Source organism: Saccopteryx leptura, chromosome 12 (genome assembly GCF_036850995.1).
Source record: "Saccopteryx leptura isolate mSacLep1 chromosome 12, mSacLep1_pri_phased_curated, whole genome shotgun sequence".
Classification (NCBI taxonomy): Eukaryota; Metazoa; Chordata; class Mammalia; order Chiroptera; family Emballonuridae; genus Saccopteryx; species Saccopteryx leptura.
In genome coordinates this window covers 42,870,229-42,889,414 of record NC_089514.1, presented here as the reverse complement: position 1 = coordinate 42,889,414, position 19,186 = coordinate 42,870,229, and the positions used below count along the sequence as shown (strand labels likewise).

At 41.0% G+C, this 19,186-nt stretch overlaps 1 protein-coding gene across 1 annotated transcript in view; it reads right to left on the bottom strand.

The window, feature by feature from the left end:
* Positions 1-543, bottom strand: part of ORC5 (origin recognition complex subunit 5) — a 111,443-nt gene extending 110,900 nt beyond the window's left edge. The window contains exon 1 of the mRNA XM_066354167.1: positions 386-543. Coding sequence (XP_066210264.1) covers positions 386-457 — 72 coding nt within the window. The 5' untranslated portion in view covers positions 458-543. The remainder of the gene's footprint in view (positions 1-385) is intronic.
* Between the last annotated feature and the right edge of the window lie 18,643 nt (positions 544-19,186).

Genomic DNA, 19,186 nt, shown 5'->3' with positions numbered 1-19,186 from the left:
TGATTCTGCAGTTAGCCACACTACTTACACAAGCTACCTCACTGAAGTGTGCACACTCACGTCTGAATACACAGCACTATAAACACGCCCGTTGTTTGTATGCGATCCCGTCCAGCTGGGGAGAGATAAAAAGCTACTACTGAGGGCTGCTCAGGGCTGACAGGGTCTCAGAAGCGGGGCGCTGGAAACCCCTGTCCCGGGCACGTCCTGCGGGGCGCTCACAGGGGCCCACGCGAGGTACTGAGGAGTAGGGTGGACGTTCAACACTCACTATCTCAACTCCTATCCATCCACACACGAAGGTAAAAAAAAAAAAAGAGGGAACACATCGCACCACAAAAACATTTTCCTTCGGGATTTGGGAAAGACAGCTTGACTACAATACCTCTCCAAATAGGGACTGCAACGCGGACACTTGGGACTCGCGACAAAGGACCATGTTTTCCAAATGAGGCATTCTGGTGGCTACCAAGCCAGCCAGTCTCTCGAATAAGCCACAACTGCTCCTCCACGCCACGGTCCCACAACTTCCGCCTCCCACCGGAAGCCGGACCGCGGGTTTGTGGGCGGGGCCAGCGGAGCCGTGCGTCGGCGTGACGTCATCGCGCGCAGCTCTGCCCCGCCTTGGTCTCCAGCCGGTGGGGGTGTCGGGTTCTGTGGACTGTTCTGAGGGACGGTCTTGCTGAGGCTGGTGTTTGGAGTCTGGCGTATCCGTCCCGGGCGCTGGCTCCCGGAGGCCGAGAGGACGCAGGCAGAGTCGACCGGAGGTGGGACTGAGAAGAGCTAAGAGGCTCTGTGGGCTCCTGGGGATACCCATGTTCCGTGCTTGAGGCCCCGAATGTGGAGCTTCGGACCAGGACCCCACAGAGGAAGGGAGGAGCGCGTGGAGCCCGCGCCGCCTCCTCACGTGGCCGTGGAGAAGTCAGACTCGGAGTGTTTTGTTTCCTGAGGAAGGGAAGGAAATAAGCGACATCCCGGGCAACAAAAAGGGATGTAATGGTGCTGAACCAATAACATGGAGTCACTAGTCTACATGCAAGACTGAAACAAGATCTTCAAGTGTCTCTCCCTGCAGGGAGGAAGTTCTAATGTATTTGGTGAAGGCACAGAGTAATAATGCTACCTTGAAGGTTTTCTTATGTATTTATTCATGGGACTCCTGCCAGAAACCAAACAGAAGATTCTAAAAATAAAAAAGAACTAGACAGAAATGTGCGGTGAAAAGAGGACTAGAGTCCTGAAACCCCTGGGCTGGGGCCACTCAAGACCTGAACAGAGACCTTGGGAGAATCACTGAACATTTTGAATCTCAATTTCCTTATCTATAAAATAGAAATAATAACAGTAACAGCTGGATTGTTGCTAGAAGTCAATGATTATATACTTAGTGTCTGGTACATTGGATTTAAATTGTGATGGCCCAAAGGATCTTTTGATAATCGTGATCTCCTATAACTTATTAGCTTGTCAAAATGTTATTTTTAAAGCAATAATTTAAATGCAGCTGCCTAAGTACTTTAAAAGAGATTTTAAAGGGTACAGTGGGACCATCAAATCTTTCAATATCTCTTCTTAAGAGAAGTTAGCCCTCACCCACCCTCTTAATACTGTTAAACATTTTTATAACACTACATCTTTATAACATTCAACAAAAAACTAAATAATTATCTAGCTGTTGGTCTCCCTCTCCAGATGCTTTATTAGAGCAGGAAACACTGTCTTTTTCACAACTCCATCTTTAGTATATACTGTAGTGCCTGGTGCAATAATAATAAGCAGTCAGTAAATAATTGATCTGATACTGGCTTGAGCCCAAAGGTTGCTGGCTTGAGCCCAGGGGTCATTGGCTCTGCTGGAGCCCCCTGGTCAAGATACACATGAAAAAGCAATCAATGAACAACTTAGTGCCAAAATGAAGAATTGATGCTTCGTATCTCTCTCCCTTCCTGTCTGTTCCTCTCTTTCTCTCTTGCTAAACACACACACACACACACACACACACACGATATATGTGATATATATATATATATATATATATATATAGACTGACTTATGGTGGCATAGTAGATAAAGCATCGACCTGGAATGCTAAGGTCACAGGTTGGAGACCCAGCGCTTGCCTGGACCAGGCACATATGAGAAGCAACTACTACAAGTTGATGCTTTCTGCTGCTCCTCCCCCTTTCTCTCTCTCTCTCTCTCTCTCTCTCTCTCTCTCTCTCCTTTTTCTAAAGTCAATAAATAAAATCTTAAAATATATATATTTATTTATTTATTTATTTGGCCTTTGTCTAATTTCTGGCACAAAACTAAAATCCTTGGAATTTCCTTGGTGATTTCTGTTATGTTAATGAGATGACTTGTGGACTGTACCTAAGGATGGGGGCTGGTTGTCAGGAAAACCAACCATGTGATTGTAAGATTGGAACTTTCAAGATTTCAGGGAGGAGAAAGAGAACTGGAAGTTGAATCAATTGCCAATGGCCAATGACTTAATCAGTTCTGACCATGTCATATAGCCTCCACAAAAACCCAAAAGGACAGCTCATAGGCCTCTCTTTTGGAAAGTTTTCACATTGGAGAAACAGAATACTTCCTCCTGTTTGTGCAGCATGAAAGTTAGAATAGGGAACAAGGGCCTCAAGTTTTACTACTCCCCTTTTCCATCTTGCTTGGAATATCTCAGACATGCCCTTCTCTGACTGCCTGTTCCCATGCTTCCCCCTCCCCAATTTCATGTAATTGAGAAGACCAAAAAATTAATCACTATCTGGAGAGGAGGGACAAGGACGAGATATGTTGATGTTGGCAGTCATCCCCATCAGCATCAGAAGCCAAGGACCACCTTATCTCCCATCCCTTTCTCATGTTTAATAAGAACTGTTCACCCAGACCCCATCAGGGTATCTAGTTCTCCAAAGTCGCCTGCTCTCACTTCTTGAGTACATACTATCACTTTAATAAATTTAATATGTTTTGCTAAATTCTTCTGTCACACTCTCAAAACCCTGAGTTGAAGCCTCCCTTGGCCTCTCCGGGTGCTGCCCAGCTTCATCAGGGCCTAATAATCTTCAGGAGAAGAGAAACTCCTTCATTTGGGACCTTGCCCTATAAAACTCTAAATCTGGCTATTGATTCATATCCGTTAATAGCCTTTGTAATAAATCAGTAATGTAATAAGTAAATAAATGGATTTTGAGTTCTGGGAACCATTCTAGCAAGTTAATCAAACCACAGCAGGTCTGATATATAGCCAGCCAGTCAGAAGTAGATGGCAACTTGAGGGACTAAGCTCTTTCCTTGTGAAATCTCAGACACCCTGCTTGGTGGTATGGGGAAGCCCTTACACATATGTTAAAATTGGGTGCAGGAACCCTTTTCTCCAGCTTTTCTTGTTGTCAGGGTGGAAGTAATGTTACAGAATTTTACAATCTAGATAGTAGTAGAACTGAACTAGTTATTTTTTTTTAGATCCAAGCTCACATAGACTTCTTACCTCATTCCTCTTTGTATTCACGCTTTCTGCCCCTGGTTTGAACCTTCTATCTGGAAATACTTCCATCATTGACTTAGGCTATGTTTCTAAGAAACCAAACCTAAGACTCCTGTTTATCTTAAATGCAAGCTCAAATTTTCTCAACAAAATTTTCCAATCTCTGAAGTCTCATAAGATTTATTATTTACATTTAGTATAGTACCTAAAACTCTCAACCTTGTAGTATGGATATTTATAGTTTCTTGGGCACCAACCCAGATTCATCAACTCCTTTTAATTAATTCAGGATTTTTTGAGAACCTGTCATCCTGGAGTGCCAGGGATGCAGTGTGACCATAAGAGACATTTTACTCATTCTCATAAAACTTACAGTCTATTGAGAAGAGAGAAAAAGGAAATGTAATTATTCAATAGAAGCTTATTGAGTGTTACAAATGCCAAGTCTCAGTAACTAATAATTAATATAAACACATAATAAATAGATGTGTGATTGAATAAATGTGTGAATAACAACCCTTTTGCCACAATTTTTCCCCTCTCTCCATTATATTACTTTTAGCCTAAAGTATGTTTCTTATGGTCCCTGTCACATTATATGAGAATTTCACTGCCTATTGCCCCAGGAAGTATTTTCCACAAAACTTTCTCTTTGATAAATGATCAAAATAATAGCTCTTTCTAAATGTTGGGTTTTCATTACAGGACCAAGTTTCAGTGTTTTATACTCTCCGAGGGATACTAACATATTAAAAGTCTTTTTAATATTATATTAAGTGGGACAAATATTTAGGAATTCAATTCATTTATTTCAATGCAATAATTTAAATAATTGTACCACAAAAGAAAAATAAAGTAATAAGGATGTATAATAAAACTATATTCAAAAGTAATTTATGTAGTAAGATATAAAACAGCCAATATCAGAGTGAAATTAAATCAATATTAAGTTGAAAAAGAAATTCAGTTAACTTTCATACTGGCAAAAGCCAGATTCATTATTTTTACATTTTTTAAATGCTTTCAACATTACATTTCCAAGGAAAATTTATTAGACAGACTAATTTGACACTGTTGAAAAGACATTATAGTCACTTTTACTAGTAAATATTTATGAATATATTCTTATTCAGAAGATAAATAATAAAGCATAGCCTCCAGAATTAAACAGACTTAAATTAGAATCTTGATTCCAACACTTACTGACTGTGAGTTTAGGCATATTATTTTTCTAAGCCTTGTTTTCCTCCTCTGTAAAGAGGGGGTCGTGGGACCGACCTGCACCAGTTTCTTCCCCCGTGACCCTACTGAGCCAGACAAGGAGGACGCCAGACATTGAAAACTTCTCCTCTCCATTGCCAGCCTTTCAGGCCACACCAGTCATCAATTTCAGTGAGTGACCCTACGATTCCTCTCACCAGGTCTTCTGATTTGCCCTCACTCACTTTCGAAAGCACTAATATGAGGCCAGAAGACTCCTCAGCCCCCAGGCTTGGGATCCCTTAGGCTTGGGGATGCCTGACCTAAAGGGGTTCCTCACGATTTCTCAGGGTGCCTTGGCTATCAGTGGGGATGCCTGTCCATAGCGGGCACTCTCAGGGATTGTAGTCAGCCACTCACCCCCCTCGCCCGTAATGCCATTCTGTCTCTACACTATGGGCAACACACACTCCATGCCTGCACAATCCACTCACTTAAGCTGTTAAACTGCCCCAGGCTTAGGGGGGACAAAGCCAAAACATCTTATTTTCTTTTGCAACATAATCTGGCCTCAAAATAAACTAGACATGGCTCTCAATGGCCAAAGAATGGCACTTTCAATTTCAAGACATATGAGACCTCAACAACTTTCGTCACCACAATGGGAAATGGTCAGAAATTCCCTATGTCTGGTGTCCTCCTTGGCTGGTTTAGGGAGGTCATGGGGGAAGAAGTCAGTGTAGATCATCAGTCCCACGACCCTGAGCAGGATTTGGAGGTAAGCCCAGGATGAGCTGCTATTGCCCACTGCTTTCCAAGTTGCAAGGTTGAGAAGGTCAGGGACTGGGGTGCTGCTCCGATCCTGCCCATGTGGGACCCTCCCGGGTTCTGGCACCAAATGTTAGGTTGTCAAAGGAAGAACATACAAGGCCTGATGAGTTTTATAAGAAATTGATTTATGCATCTGCAAACAAATGGGCTGAGACCCTAGTGGCTTCAGCATCAAGAGGATGAATAGCCTCATCCTATATAGGACAGGGTTTGGTGCTATTTCCTGCTGCAGTGTGAAAACTGTTACCTGTGGCTGTAAAACAGTGGGAGAGCAGGGTGCTGACGAAGTAACAGAATGTTCAGATAAGTGATGGAGAGGTGACTAACTGGCACGATGTCCAAGGGTCAGGCAAAGGTAAGATATCAATCAGGATTGCTCAGGTAAGAGTGACGGGAACTGCTCTGATGCTAAGTAACCTAAAATTCAACCTGGCTAGTTGAGGCTTTTGGTAGGCAGCCCTGGAACCAGACCTAATAATACCTACCTCACAAGGTTGACACTTCTGTATCTCCTGGGAGAGCTTATCTCTTCCCACATTGAACTTCCTTGACAGCCTGACTGTCCTTCAACACAGTATGCAAGTACCACAGTGTCAGGCCAGGGGATTTGCTGGCTTTGTTTAATACTGTATTTCCAACTCCTAGAATAGTGACTAATATGTATAAGGTGCTCAATTAATATTTGTTGAATAAATGTATGTGTTTAACACGGTGCCCAGCACATGGCAAATACACAATAAAAATTATTATGATTATAATTATTTTGTCAAAGTTTCCCCTGGTGTTTGACCAATATATTTTAAATGTTAATTTGTTGATTTTAGAGAGAGACTATTGAAGAGAGAGAAGCATCTATTTGTTTTCCTACTTATTTATGCATTCACGATTTATTCTTGTATGTGTCATGAACGAGAATTGAACCTGCAACCTTGGCATATCGGGGTGATGCTCTAACCAACTGAGAAACCTGACCAGGGCTGACCAATAAGAAAAAAAAGAATATTTGGTATATCAAAAGAGATTATATTTAATATATATATAATGTCCCTTCAAAATTCTAATTCTTGCCCTGTTGCTTCCATAGTCATTTCATCTCAGTGAATTGGCACTACATTTTTCAGTTGTTCAGGCCAACAATTTTGAAGTCATATTTATTTCACTTTTTGATTTTGTACCTCACAAATCTGTCATAAATCCTGGCTCTATCTTCAAGATATTGTTGTGAGACACTTTACCATGGATCTCTCACATTTCTGCATGTCTTGTGAACAAGGTACTGACCGACCTTTTTTGTAGGACTACAGTTCCCATACTAAAAATGTCCATTTGCCTGAACACATCAGAGCCCAATAATACACCAACAGGAGCTTGCAGCAGGGAAATATTGGGGACTGAAAGCCAACAGCGTCTTTGCAGTTTAGATTTTTGGGGACAGAGGTGTGGGGAACTGGCTGTAAGCTGACAATCTGACCAACCCTCCACCTCACTTGTTCTGTGAAGTTGCTAAAGGCTGTTAAGCTGTGATGCTGAATTGTTTATACCCATCCTACCCCCCATGTCCCTCGGAAAGACTGGAGGCAAGTTTGTTTTATCCTTTGTTTTGTGAAGTTAAGATGTTATGTACAGTGGGTTTTTTTGCACTTGGTAAAATTCTTGGGTTGCCTTGGAAATGTGATCAGAGATCTCTCTGATTTGCTAATGCCTCACTTTGCCCTATAAATAAAGCAGGAAGCGGGTGTGGAGCATGCTCTGTTCTTGCCATCAGCATTGCAGAGGCCTCCCAAGCCCATCCTTTATCTCTAAGCCTATTATCTTAATTCCATGCCATTCCCACTCAGGACCTGGAATTACTAGCCGTGCTGGTTCGTGGCAAGGAAATGAAGGGCTTATTACCTGGGAAAATGGCACATGCCAAGAGTCACAAGTGACATAATGCTCAAAGGCCTGGATCCTCGATGGCTTTTAAAGAATGGGTCATGTGTGTGAGGGGAATAATTAATCATGGTGACTAAGTAAGTTAGGGTCATGGTCAGCATTGTGGTCTCTACTGATTGTTCAGTGCTAGGGTAGGAGGTACAGGGGGTCCTGAGGTTACAATAGTCTTAACATACAATGTTTCGAGTTTATGATGCTCCCATAAAAACTAAAAAGAAAATTGAGACGTGAGTCTTTTGGCTTACACCGCTAGTGTAGTACTTACAGACTACGTGGGTGAATTAGGTAATTTGGTTGAGTGCAGTGGAAGAATATACAGTAATGTGACATATGAGTGACAGAGTTGGCCCCTTCCAGTGTGCAAGTCAACCACAGGAATAAAGGTAAATAATTTTTTTTATAATCATTTTTTGTCATTTTTTTCTATTACTACAGTTCAGTGTATAGCATAGTATATTTCTGTCCTTTTCTTTTTTCTGTGGCTTAGTTGTGTTTTATGTTCTAAATTATAATTTTACAACTGTGTTAAGATAGTATATCTGGTTCTGATGTTGGACATGCCATCACTTCATCTAGCTTTGCAAGGATGTAGTTGTTGGGGTCATTCTGGAGCTGAAACATGACTGAGGACTTGATATTATCTCTAATTTGGTGAAAACTTTGTCTCTGGGATGAAGAGACCTGAGGTTCTGTTTCTAAGATTATTTGATACTGACCAGAAACTTATTGTTTTAAGGGCTTAAAGATTAAGGGAGGCAAGTGAGTCAGGGTGCTAAATGAGTTCAGTTTGAAGCAAAAGGAAAGAAAGAGAAATGGTCACATTAAAGAAATGAAATTTCTATGCAGTTACACTGTCCTTTCTGTTATGTTTAGCATGCAGCTTTGGAAGGTAGAGATAGTGTCTCTCCCTGGAGCAAAGGGGCAGACAAGCTTTTAATCCAGTATAATAAATATAATATCTCTTTCAGGAGCAAAGAGCAGGCATGTCTGCTACCCATTTTAAAAAGATTCAGGTTCCCCAAGCTCAGGTTTTCCTCTCATGTAACAAAACTCACTGCGTATGCAGGTGTTACCGGGTCTTCACTGTGTTGCCGTGTGGAAGTTAGGGCCTGGGCAACTCACACAAAATGCTGTTACTGAGTCATAAAATCAAAATTGCACATTGTAGGAGACTTTCTAGAGAAAATGTCTGATATGAATGGTGAAATAAAAGTAGGAGTTAGATGAACAATAAAAATGTATAAAGGGGCCCTGGCCAGTTGGCTCAGTGGTAGAGCATCGGCCTGGCGTGCAGAAGTCCCGGGTTCGATTCCCGGCCAGGGCACACAGGAGAAGCTCCCATCTGCTTCTCCACCCCTCCCCCTCTCCTTCCTCTCTGTCTCTCTCTTCCCCTCCCACAGCCGAGGCTCCATTGGAGCAAAAGATGACCCGGGCGCTGGGGATGGCTCCTTGGCCTCTGCCCCAGGCGCTAGAGTGGCTCTGGTCACAACAGAGCGACGCCCCGGAGGGGCAGAGCATCGCCCCCTGGTGGGCAGAGCTTCGCCCCTGGTGGGCGTGCTGGGTGGATCCCGGTCGGGCGCATGCGGGAGTCTATCTGACTGTCTCTCCTCGTTTCCAGCTTCAGAAAAAAAAATGTATAAAGGTCTAGTGCTAGTAAGAGCATGAACACATTAGAAAAGTTGAAGATGTTTCTGTAAGGTATTTTTCCCCACCGAGGAAGAAGGAAGGGGCGTAGCCACAAAGTGTGGATAAGCAAAAGCTTTATTGAGTATAGAGCACTTCCCACCCAACAAGGTTCTCTGGTCTGAAGGACACGGGCCAGGGAAGTCGCATGGGGTGACCTGTGTGGGAGATATTTAAAGGGTCTCTAGGGTGGTCGAGCTAATATGATGTGGCAAAATTTCACTGGCTGGCAGACAGTTGCTTTTTCCCAAGGGACTACTGGGAAGTTTTTTTGGCGTGCCCAAGTATGAGTGGTTCTAGCCAAAGTTCCCAGGTCTGGGTTCCTCACGTGACCATCCCCCATTGCTGACCACCCCATATTCTGACCTTTTGTGTTAATTAGGGGTGCCACTTATTCGTCTGGCTACTTCCTGCTAATTAGGGGCGTCGTGGGGAGAGGGAGATCGGCAGGTGGTGGCTTTGAGGGGAGTCGGGAGGAACATCTGTTAGATCATTACTGGAGAAACTTTGCGGATGCAGTCCTGTAAGGATTTTAAAAAAAAAAAGAAAGAGGAGTAATAGGGGGATCTGAAGGGTCCAGACTTTTGGTGAGCCGGAGAGGGGTAGGGGCCAGCAAACTTGCAGCAAAACTGTATGCCAGGAGTGGCATAAGAAGTGGAAAGGAAGAGTTCCCATCCATTCCCATAACTGAGACCCGTGAGGGAACTAGAGATTCAGAGTGTGATGGCAAAACAGAGAAGGCAGCTCCCATGTCCACAAGAAATGAGACGGACTTCCCCGTTCCTGCAGCATTACCCTGGGTTCAGCGTGAGTGAGGACGATGGGGGTCTCTGAGTCCAGGCCGTGTCAGTCGTCCACGATGTCTAGGAGTTTGAGCAGTGGGCCCATCTGGCTAGCTTGGCCTCCTCTCAGTGACTTGTCCTTCATGTAGAGATGCTGAGGATGAGCCTGCTGCTCAAAGGGTGCAATCGCTCTGACAGTGACCGGGCTGCTTGCAGTTAGGGCAGGGCTCAGTGGGCAGCCACGGGCAGGGCCCCTGCTGAGACCAGTGGCCCTGCTTGCCACACTTAAAGGAAGCTGCTGGTGGGATTCCTCTTTGTGGCTTGGACTTGGGTGGGGCACTTCCTGTGCCTTGCCCCTGTTGCTCTGCCAGCCTCAGGGCTGCCACAAGAGCCGGGATTTGGAGCATTACCTTCTGCTGCATGTGGGCCTGGCAAACAGCCTTGGCCTGTTTCTACTAGTTGGGACCACTAAAAACTTTAAATGCCATGTTCACAGGTCTCAGATAGGGGTTTGGGTGTTGAGAATAAGAGGGGGGGGGCTCCTGGGGAGACTGGCACCCAGATCCGGCCCGAAACGCTGGAGCCAGAGGCAGCACAGGGCCAGAACTTCCTGCAAGAAAATTGGGTTTGAGTGTCCTGCAAACCAGTATAAGGGCCAATGCTAGGCTGTGAATGGCCTGACGGAGGAGGGTCTTCACACAGTGGAGAAGGGAGGGGCTCCTGGCCAGCAGGGGAGGAGAACGAGAGACTGATATTTGCAGGTGAATGAGAAACAGGATTCTACGAAGGGAAAGGACGGGGCTCTTGGAAGGAAGAGACAGGAGTGAAAGAGGTCTGCAGAGGGACCAGAGAGCGGTCCCGAGAGAGGGGTGCCTCTGGGGGTCAGGCAGGAGGAGGAGACAGTTGGAGGTTGGGCGAAGGAGGAAAGATCAGGAGTGGAGGGTTTAGGTGAGGTTTCTCTGCCAAAAAAGGGCCTGCGCCGTAGAACAGGTGGCACAGAGATTAGGATGAAAGCATGAATAACTAGAAGCCCTTAATGTAAGGGATCTCCAACCAGTTCCCAGTTCTTTTGGCAATAGTTAAATCAGTGAGGGTGTTAAAATCGGAAGTCCCTTCAGTATGCTACCTGGTCCGATTATCCAGTGGGTTCTTGGCCTGGCCACAGTGGAGAATAAGAACAGTTTCTTCTTCTTTAGGGAGGGAGAGATTTCAGATAAGGCAACTCCAGGAGTGTTTTTGGATTAGGTTTAGATTCCTGTGCCCCCACGGCTGCCCTCAGTCCTCGGAGTGGTCAGAGTTGAGAATTGACATCCTGCAACACAAGCTCTGGCCACTGGAAGGATAGGGAAAGTGGATGTGCTCAGGATGTCTCCACAGGCACACATGCACTCGGAAAAGAAAGAGGTCCTTGATGCAGCTGCAGTTTCAAACAGGGAGTCTCGGAAGAAAGATCTTAGGGGAGGCTGGAGGCAGGGGACTTACCACAGCTTGTGCCAAGGTGGGTGGAAGGTCGGAGGTCCTGGTTCTTCTTGGAGGGGAAGGGGAGAGGAGCGGCCCTTGCAGACTTCTGACTCCTCTCAGGTTTCCGCACCAAATGAAAGGAATTTTTCCCTGCCGAGGAAGAAGCAAGGGGCGTAGCCACAAAGTGTGGATGAGCAATAGCTTTATTGAGTACAGAGCGCTTCCTGCCTGACAATGTTCCCTGGTCCTGGGGACAGAGGCCAGGGAAGTCGCATGGGGTGACCCGCATGGGAGATATTGAAAGGGTCTCTAGGGTGGTCAAGCTAATATGATGTGGTGAAATATCACTGGCTGGCAGACGGTCGCTCTTTTCCAAAGTACTCTTGATAAGTTTCTTTGGCGTGCATGAGTGTGGGTGGTTCTAGCCAAATTTCCCGGGTCTGGATTCCTCACGTGACCTTCCCCCATTGCTGACTGCCAAAGTTTCAGTAGACAAAGTGTTAGGTACAAGGTAGAGAGAAAGAAATGGAAGAGGAAGACTGGGGGGGGTGCCCCAAAATTTTGGAGATATAAGGGTATCCTGGGCATTAAAGGTCATGTATGCCATGACAGGAAATTTAGACATAATCTTGAAAATTATGGGGAGCCACTAAAGAACTTTAAACATAAGTATTTGCCCATGGAAAAGATCACAGTGGTAGCGGTACTGAAAATGTTGAAATAGGTGGATTGGAAACACAGAGAACTTTTAAATATCTCCTTTAATAAACTGGTTTAGAATTTCTGAGGAATTCAAACAGGGAATGGCAGAGACAGATCTGATTAAGGACTCAAATAGTGCAAGATTATGATGTTTTCAAGTTTCTTCCATGAATATTTCAAATAAAAACTATTATTTAAGTCATAAGAATATTTGTAAGTCAATCCAATGATTTATTGTTTTTTATATTAAGTATAATTATTTTTAATATATCAAATATTCTTCCATTTTTCCTTTAAAATGTTTTCATTCCCTGAATTTTAAAACAATTATTGGTCAACCATCAGGAAAGACTTTCTCTTGCCTGTCAGGGTATAAATTAATTACATAGCTTGAAAAATGCAGAGTATTAAGTAACAGGATTCAAAGGTTTTTTTTAATTAATTTTAATGGAGTGACATAGATCAATCAGGGTACATAGGTTCAGAAAAAAAATCTCCAGGTTATTTTGACATTTGATTATGTTGCATACACATCACGGAAAGCCATATAATATTCCATCACCTTCTATCTGGTTTTCTATGTGTCCCTCCCCTCCCACGACCCACACCTTCTCTTTACCCTGTCCCCATAACCACCAAACTCTTGTCCATGTCCCTGAGTCTCATTTCATGTCCCACCTATGTGTGTAATCATATAGTTCTTAGTTTTTTCAGATTTACTTATTTCACTCAGTATAATGTTATCAAGGACCATCCAAGTTGTTGTAAATGAACGGATGTCATCATTTCTTATGGCTGAGTAGTATTCCATAGTATATATGTACCACATCTTCTTTATCTAATCATCTATTGAAGGGCTTTTTGGTTGTTTCTATGTCTTGACCACTGTGAAAAATGCTGCAGTGAACATGAGGCTGCATGTGTCTTTATGTACCACTGTGTTTGAGTTTTGGGGGTATATACCCAGTAGCAGGATTGCTGGGTCATATGGTAGTTCATTACTGATTTTTTGAGGAACCACCATACTTTCTTCCATAATGATTGTACTACTTTACATTCCCACCAACAGTGAATGAGGATTCCTTTTTCTCCACACCCTCTCCAACATGTTATTAGCTGTCTTGTTGATGATAGCTAATCTAACAGGCATGAGGTGGTATCTCATTGTAGTTTTGATTTGCATTTCTCTAATAGCTAATGGAGATTAGCATCTTTTCATATATTGAGTGGCCATTTGTATTTCTTCCTGGGAGAAGTGTCTGTTCATGTCCTCTTCCCATTTTTCTATTGGATTGTTTGTTTGTTGTTGAGTTTTATGAGTTCTTTGTATATTTTGTATATTAGGTCCTTATCAGTGCTATTGTTTGAAATTATCATCTCCCATTGAGTTTTCTGTCTGTTTGTTTTGTTGTCAGTTTCTTTTGCTGTGCAAAAGCTTCTTAGTCTGATGTAATCTCACTCATTTATCTTTGCCTTCACTTTCCTTGCCTTTGGAGTCAAATTCATAAAGTGCTCTTTGTAACCAAGGTTCATGAGTTTAGTACCTATGTCTTTTTCTATGTAATTTATTGTTTCAGTTCTATATTTAGGTCTTTAATCCATTTTGAATTAATTTTAGTACAAGCGGACAAACTGTACTCAAGTTTCATTCTTTTGCATGTGGTTTTCCAGTTTTTCTAGCATCCCTGTTGAAGAGGCTTTCTTTTCTCCATTGTGTGTTGTTGGCCCTTTTGTCAAAAATTATTTGACCATATACATGTGGTTTTATTTCTGGGCTTTCTATTCTGTTCCATTGGTCTGCATTTCTATTTTTCTGCCAATACCATGCTGTTTTGATTATCGTGGCTCTATAATATAATTTGAAGTCAAGTATTGTAATGCCCCCAGCTTTGTGCTTTTTCCTTAGGATTGCTCTGGCTATTCAGGTTTTTTTATACTTTCATATAAACCTGATGATTCCTTGTTTCATTTTTTTTTAACAAATGACACTGGAATTTTGATGGGAATTGCATTAAATTTGTATATCACTTTGGGTAATACAGTCATTTTGACTATATTTATTCTTTCTATCCAAGAACAAGAAATATTTTTCCATTTCATTATATCTTTTTCGATTTCCTTTAACAATACTTTGTAGTTTTTCATAATATAGGTCTTTTACATTCTTTGTTATGTTTATTCCTAGAATTTTTTTATTTTTTTTGTTGCAACCATGATGGGGATTGTTTTTTGTTGGTTTTTTTTTTAGCTCGTTTTCTGATGTTTCATTGTTGGCATATAGGAAGGCAATGGACTTTTGTATACTAATTTTGTATCCTGCAACCTTACTTTATTGGTTTATTGTTTCCAGTAGTCTATTTGTGGGGGTTTTGGCGTTTTCAATGTATAGGATCATATCATCTGCAAAAAGTGAAACCTTTACTTCTTCTTTCTTATAGTGAATGCCTTTTATTTCTTTCTGTTGTTTCATTGCTCTGGCAAGAACTTCCAGCACTACATTGAATAACAGTGGAGAGACTGGACAACCTTGTCTTGTTCCTGTTTTTAGGGAAAAAGTCCTCAGTTTTGTGCCATTTAATATGATGTTAGCTAATGGTTTATCATAGATGGCTTTTATTATGTTGAGATATTTTTCTTCTATACCCATTTTGTTAAGTGTTTTAAACATAAAATAATGTATTTTATCAAATGCCTTTTCTGCATCTATTGATAAGATCATATGGTTTTTGTTGTTTGTTTTGTTGATATGGTGTATTACGTTAACCGTTTTACATATGTTGAAACATCCTTGTGATTCTGGGATAAATCCCACTTGATCATGATGAATTATTTTCTTAATGTGTTGTTGTATTTGATTTGCTAGTATTTTGTTTAGTATTTTAGCATCTATATTCATTAGAGATATTGGTCTGTAGTTTTCTTTTTTTGTGTTGTCCTTGCCAGGTTTTGGTATGAGGGCTATGTTGCCTCATAAAATGTGTTTGGAAGTATTGCTTCTTCTTCAATTTTTTGGAAGACTTTGAGTAGAATAGGAACAAAGTCTTCTTTGAATGTTTGATAGAATTCACTAGTATAGACGTCTGGCCCTGGAAATTTATTTTTGGGGAAGTTATTAATAGTTGTTTCTATTTCCTCCCTGCTTATGGGTCTGTTTAGGATATCTGCTTCTTCATGACTCAGTCTAGGAAGATTGTATTGTTCTAGGAATTTATTCATTTTGTCTGTATTGTTAAACTTGGTGGCATATAGTTTTTCATAGTATTCTACAATAATTCTTTATATATCTATGATATCTGTGGTGATTTCTCCTCTTTCATTTTGGATTTTGTTTATATGAGTTCTTTCTCTTTTTTCTGTGGTGAGTCCTGCCAAGGGTTTGTCAATTTTGTTAATCTTTTCAAAGAACCAGCTCCTTGTTCTATTAATTTTTCCTATAGTTTTTCTGTTCTCTACTTCATTTATTTCTGCTCCGATTTTTATTATTTCCTTTCTTCTGCTGGTTTTGGGTTGTCTTTGTTCTTCTTTTTCTAGTTCCTTAAGATGTGAAGTCAGGTGGTTTACTTGAGCTCTCTCTTGTTTGTTCATATAGGCCTGAAGTGATATGAACTTACCTCTTATTACTGCTTTGCTGCACCCCAGAGATTCGATATATCTTATTGTTATTTCATTTGTCTGTATGTATCATTTGATCTCTATACTTATTTCTCCTTTGACTCACTCATTTTTTAAAAGTATGTTGTGTAGTTTCCACATTTTTGTGGGTTTGTTTACCTCTTTTTTGCAGTTGAATTCTAGTTTCAAGGCTTTATGATCAGAAAATATGCTTGGTATAATTTCAGTCTTTCTGAATTTGTTGATGTTATTTTTGTGGCCCAACATATGGTCAATTCTTGAGAATGTTCCATGTACACTAGAGAAAAATGTACACACCGGCACTTTGGGATGAAATGTCCTGTCGATGTTTATCATATCCAATTGTTCTAGTGTTTCATTTAAGGCCAATATTTCTCTATTGATTTTCTGTTTGGATGAATGATCTAGAGCCATCAGCAGTGTACTGAGGTCTCCAAGTATAATTGTACTTTTGTTGTTTTTTGTTTTTAGGTCAGTCAGTAGCTGTCTTATATATTTTGGTGTTCCTTGGTTTTGTGCATATATATTAAGAAGTGTTATGTCTTCTTGAAAATGTCCCCTTTATCATTATGAAATTACCGTTTTTGTCTCTGATTACCTTTGCTGTCTTATAGTCAGCATTATTAGATATGAGTATTGCTACACCTGCTTTTTTTCAGATGTTATTTGCTTGGAGTATTGTTTTCCAACCTTTCACTTTGAATTTGTTTTTATCCTTGTAGCTTAGATGTGTTTCTTGTAGGCAGCATACAGTTGGATTTTTTTTAATCCACTCTGCTACTCTGTGTCTTTTTATTGGTGAGTTCAATCCATTTACAATTACTGTAATTATTGACATTTGAGGGTTTCCTATTGCCATTTTATATATTGCCTTCTGATAGTTTTATATCTTGTTTGGTTCTTCTCTTTTATTTTTCTATCATTTGATTTTTTTTGGTTGTAATCCATACTTCTTTTCTCTGTTACTTCTTTTTTCAAGCCATGTGCTTCTGTGTTGTTGTTTTTTAGGGGTGGTTACCATTAAGTAATGGAAAGCATACAAATTATGTTCTTTGTAGTACATTGTTTCATGAGTGCTTCTGTACTCCATCCTCCTTTGCTACTGTTAATCTTTGTCCTCTTCCCTTTTTTATTTCTCTGTCACAGATTAATCTTGTTTTTATTGTGATCTTGATGGAGCTTTTACTTGTAGTTTTTTTTTGTTTTGTTTTGTTCATTGTGTCTGGTCAGAAAACCACCTTTAGTATTTCCAGAAGTGGGGGTTTTCTGGTGATAAACTACCTCATCTTTTCTGTATCTGTGAATGTTTTTATTTCTCCTTCATATTTGATGGATGGCTTTGATGGGTATAGTATTCTTGGCTTGAAGTTCCTCTCTTTCTGACCTTTATATATTGGGGTCCACTCTCTTCTAGCTGGTAGAGTTCCTGCTGAGAAATGTGTTGATAATCTAATAGGTCTTCCTTTATATATTGTATTCTTCTTTTCCCTGGCTGCCTTGAGAATTTTTTCTTGTCATTGGTTTGTGCCAATTTCATTATGATGTGCCTTGGAGTAGGTTTGTTAGGATTAAGATAACTCGGTGTTCTGTTTGCTTCTTGAATTTGAGGCTTTAGTTCTTTCCACAGGCTTGGGAAGTCCTCATCTGTTATTTGTTTTAATATGTTCTCCATTGCACTTTCTCTTTCTTCTCCTTCTGATATACCCATTATTCTTATGTTGCTCTTTCTGATGGAGACAGACAATTCCAGTAGGGCTATTTCTTTTTTTAAATTTGTGAGTCTCCCTCCTCTTCTCTCTGTAATATCTCTAGTTGCCTGTCTTCTATGACACTAATTCTCTCCTATGTCTGGCTTGTTCTATTAGGTAAGCTTAATACCTTGTTTTTCAGTTCGTGATTTGAATTTTTCATCTCTGTTTGGTTAGTTTTCTGTTTCAATTTCCTTGGTGAAGTATTCTTTTTGTTCATTAAATTGTTTTTTGAGCTCCCTAAATTGCTTTTCTGTGCTTTCTTGTATATCCCTGAGTATTTTTAGAACTTCAATTTTAAATTCTCTGTCATTTAACTCTAAGGTTTCTAAGCTATTGAAATTTTTTTCTATAGATTTTTTTCTTATCTATCTGAGCTACCTCACTGTCATTTTTATTTATGAGATTCGACTTCTTTTTATTTAATGGCATTTAAGTGTTGTATTGTTACTAACACTAATAAAAGTTGATTTAAAAAATTATTTTTGAGGCCCTGCCCGGTTGGCTCAGCGGTAGAGCGTCAGCCTGGCGTGAGGGGGACCCGGGTTCGATTCCCGGCCAGGGCACATAGGAGAAGCGCCCATCTGCTTCTCCACCCCCCCTCCTTCCTCTCTGTCTCTCTCTTCCCCTCCCGCAGCCAAGGCTTCACTGGAGCAAAGATGGCCCGGGCGCTGGGGATGGCTCCTTGGCCTCTGCCCCAGGCACTAGAGTGGCTCTGGTCGCGGCAGAGCGACGCCCAGGAGGGCCAGAGCATCACCCCCTGGTGGGCAGAGCGTCGCCCCTGGTGGGCGTGCCGGGTGGATCCCAGTCGGGCGCATGCGGGAGTCTGTCTGACTGTCTCTCCCCATTTCCAGCTTCAGAAAAATACAAAAAAAAATTATTTTTGAGAAAATGCAGTAAAAAACTGAAAATTCTATTGTGCTACATGGAACGAATATACATAGAATTGAGGGCCTGGGTTGTGGAGGAGTGACAAAGAGGCAAAAAACAAGGCAAGAACCCACGAAATGCCACAATGAAAAAACTTAAATCAAGAATAAAATAATTTGTAAATGATGGTTAAATGAGAGAAATAGTGTAAGAGAAAAGAAAAGAAAAAAGAAAACAAATACCATAAAAAATAAAAATTCTATTGTATCAAGTGGCACAAAAACTATAGAATGGAGAGCCGGAGTTTGGGGAAATGCTAAAGCAATAAAAAGTGAAGTAAAAAGCACAAAAATGCCACAAAGAAAAAATTTGAATCCAGAACAAAATAATTTCTTTGTGGGTGAGATTCGAGAAAGAGAAAAAGTGAAAGAGAAAAGAAGAAACAAGAAGAGAGAGATAAATAATTGGTTTAAGTTTTTTGGAGTGTAACACTCATAGAACAAAAAAGAATGGAAAATGTAACACATGGGTAATAATGTTCTAAATGAAAAGAAAAAAAATAAAATGGAAAGAGGATAAAATGACTAAGGTGGAAGGAAAATAAAAAGATAAAAAATATAAGAAAAAAATGGAAAAAGTTATAAAGACTGTGGATTATTCCTGGTTTTGGGAAGTTATCTTCTTCCTTTTTCTTTTCTCTCTCTCTTTTTGGCCGGTGGCACTGTACCCTAGGTTCTGCCCCTGTGGCACTCTTAGGCAGAGATTTGCTGTTGTGTCACTATGGTGATGACATAAACTAGGCCTCAGTCTCATTGGTAGTTGGGGCTTGTTAGCATTTGCAAGCTCTG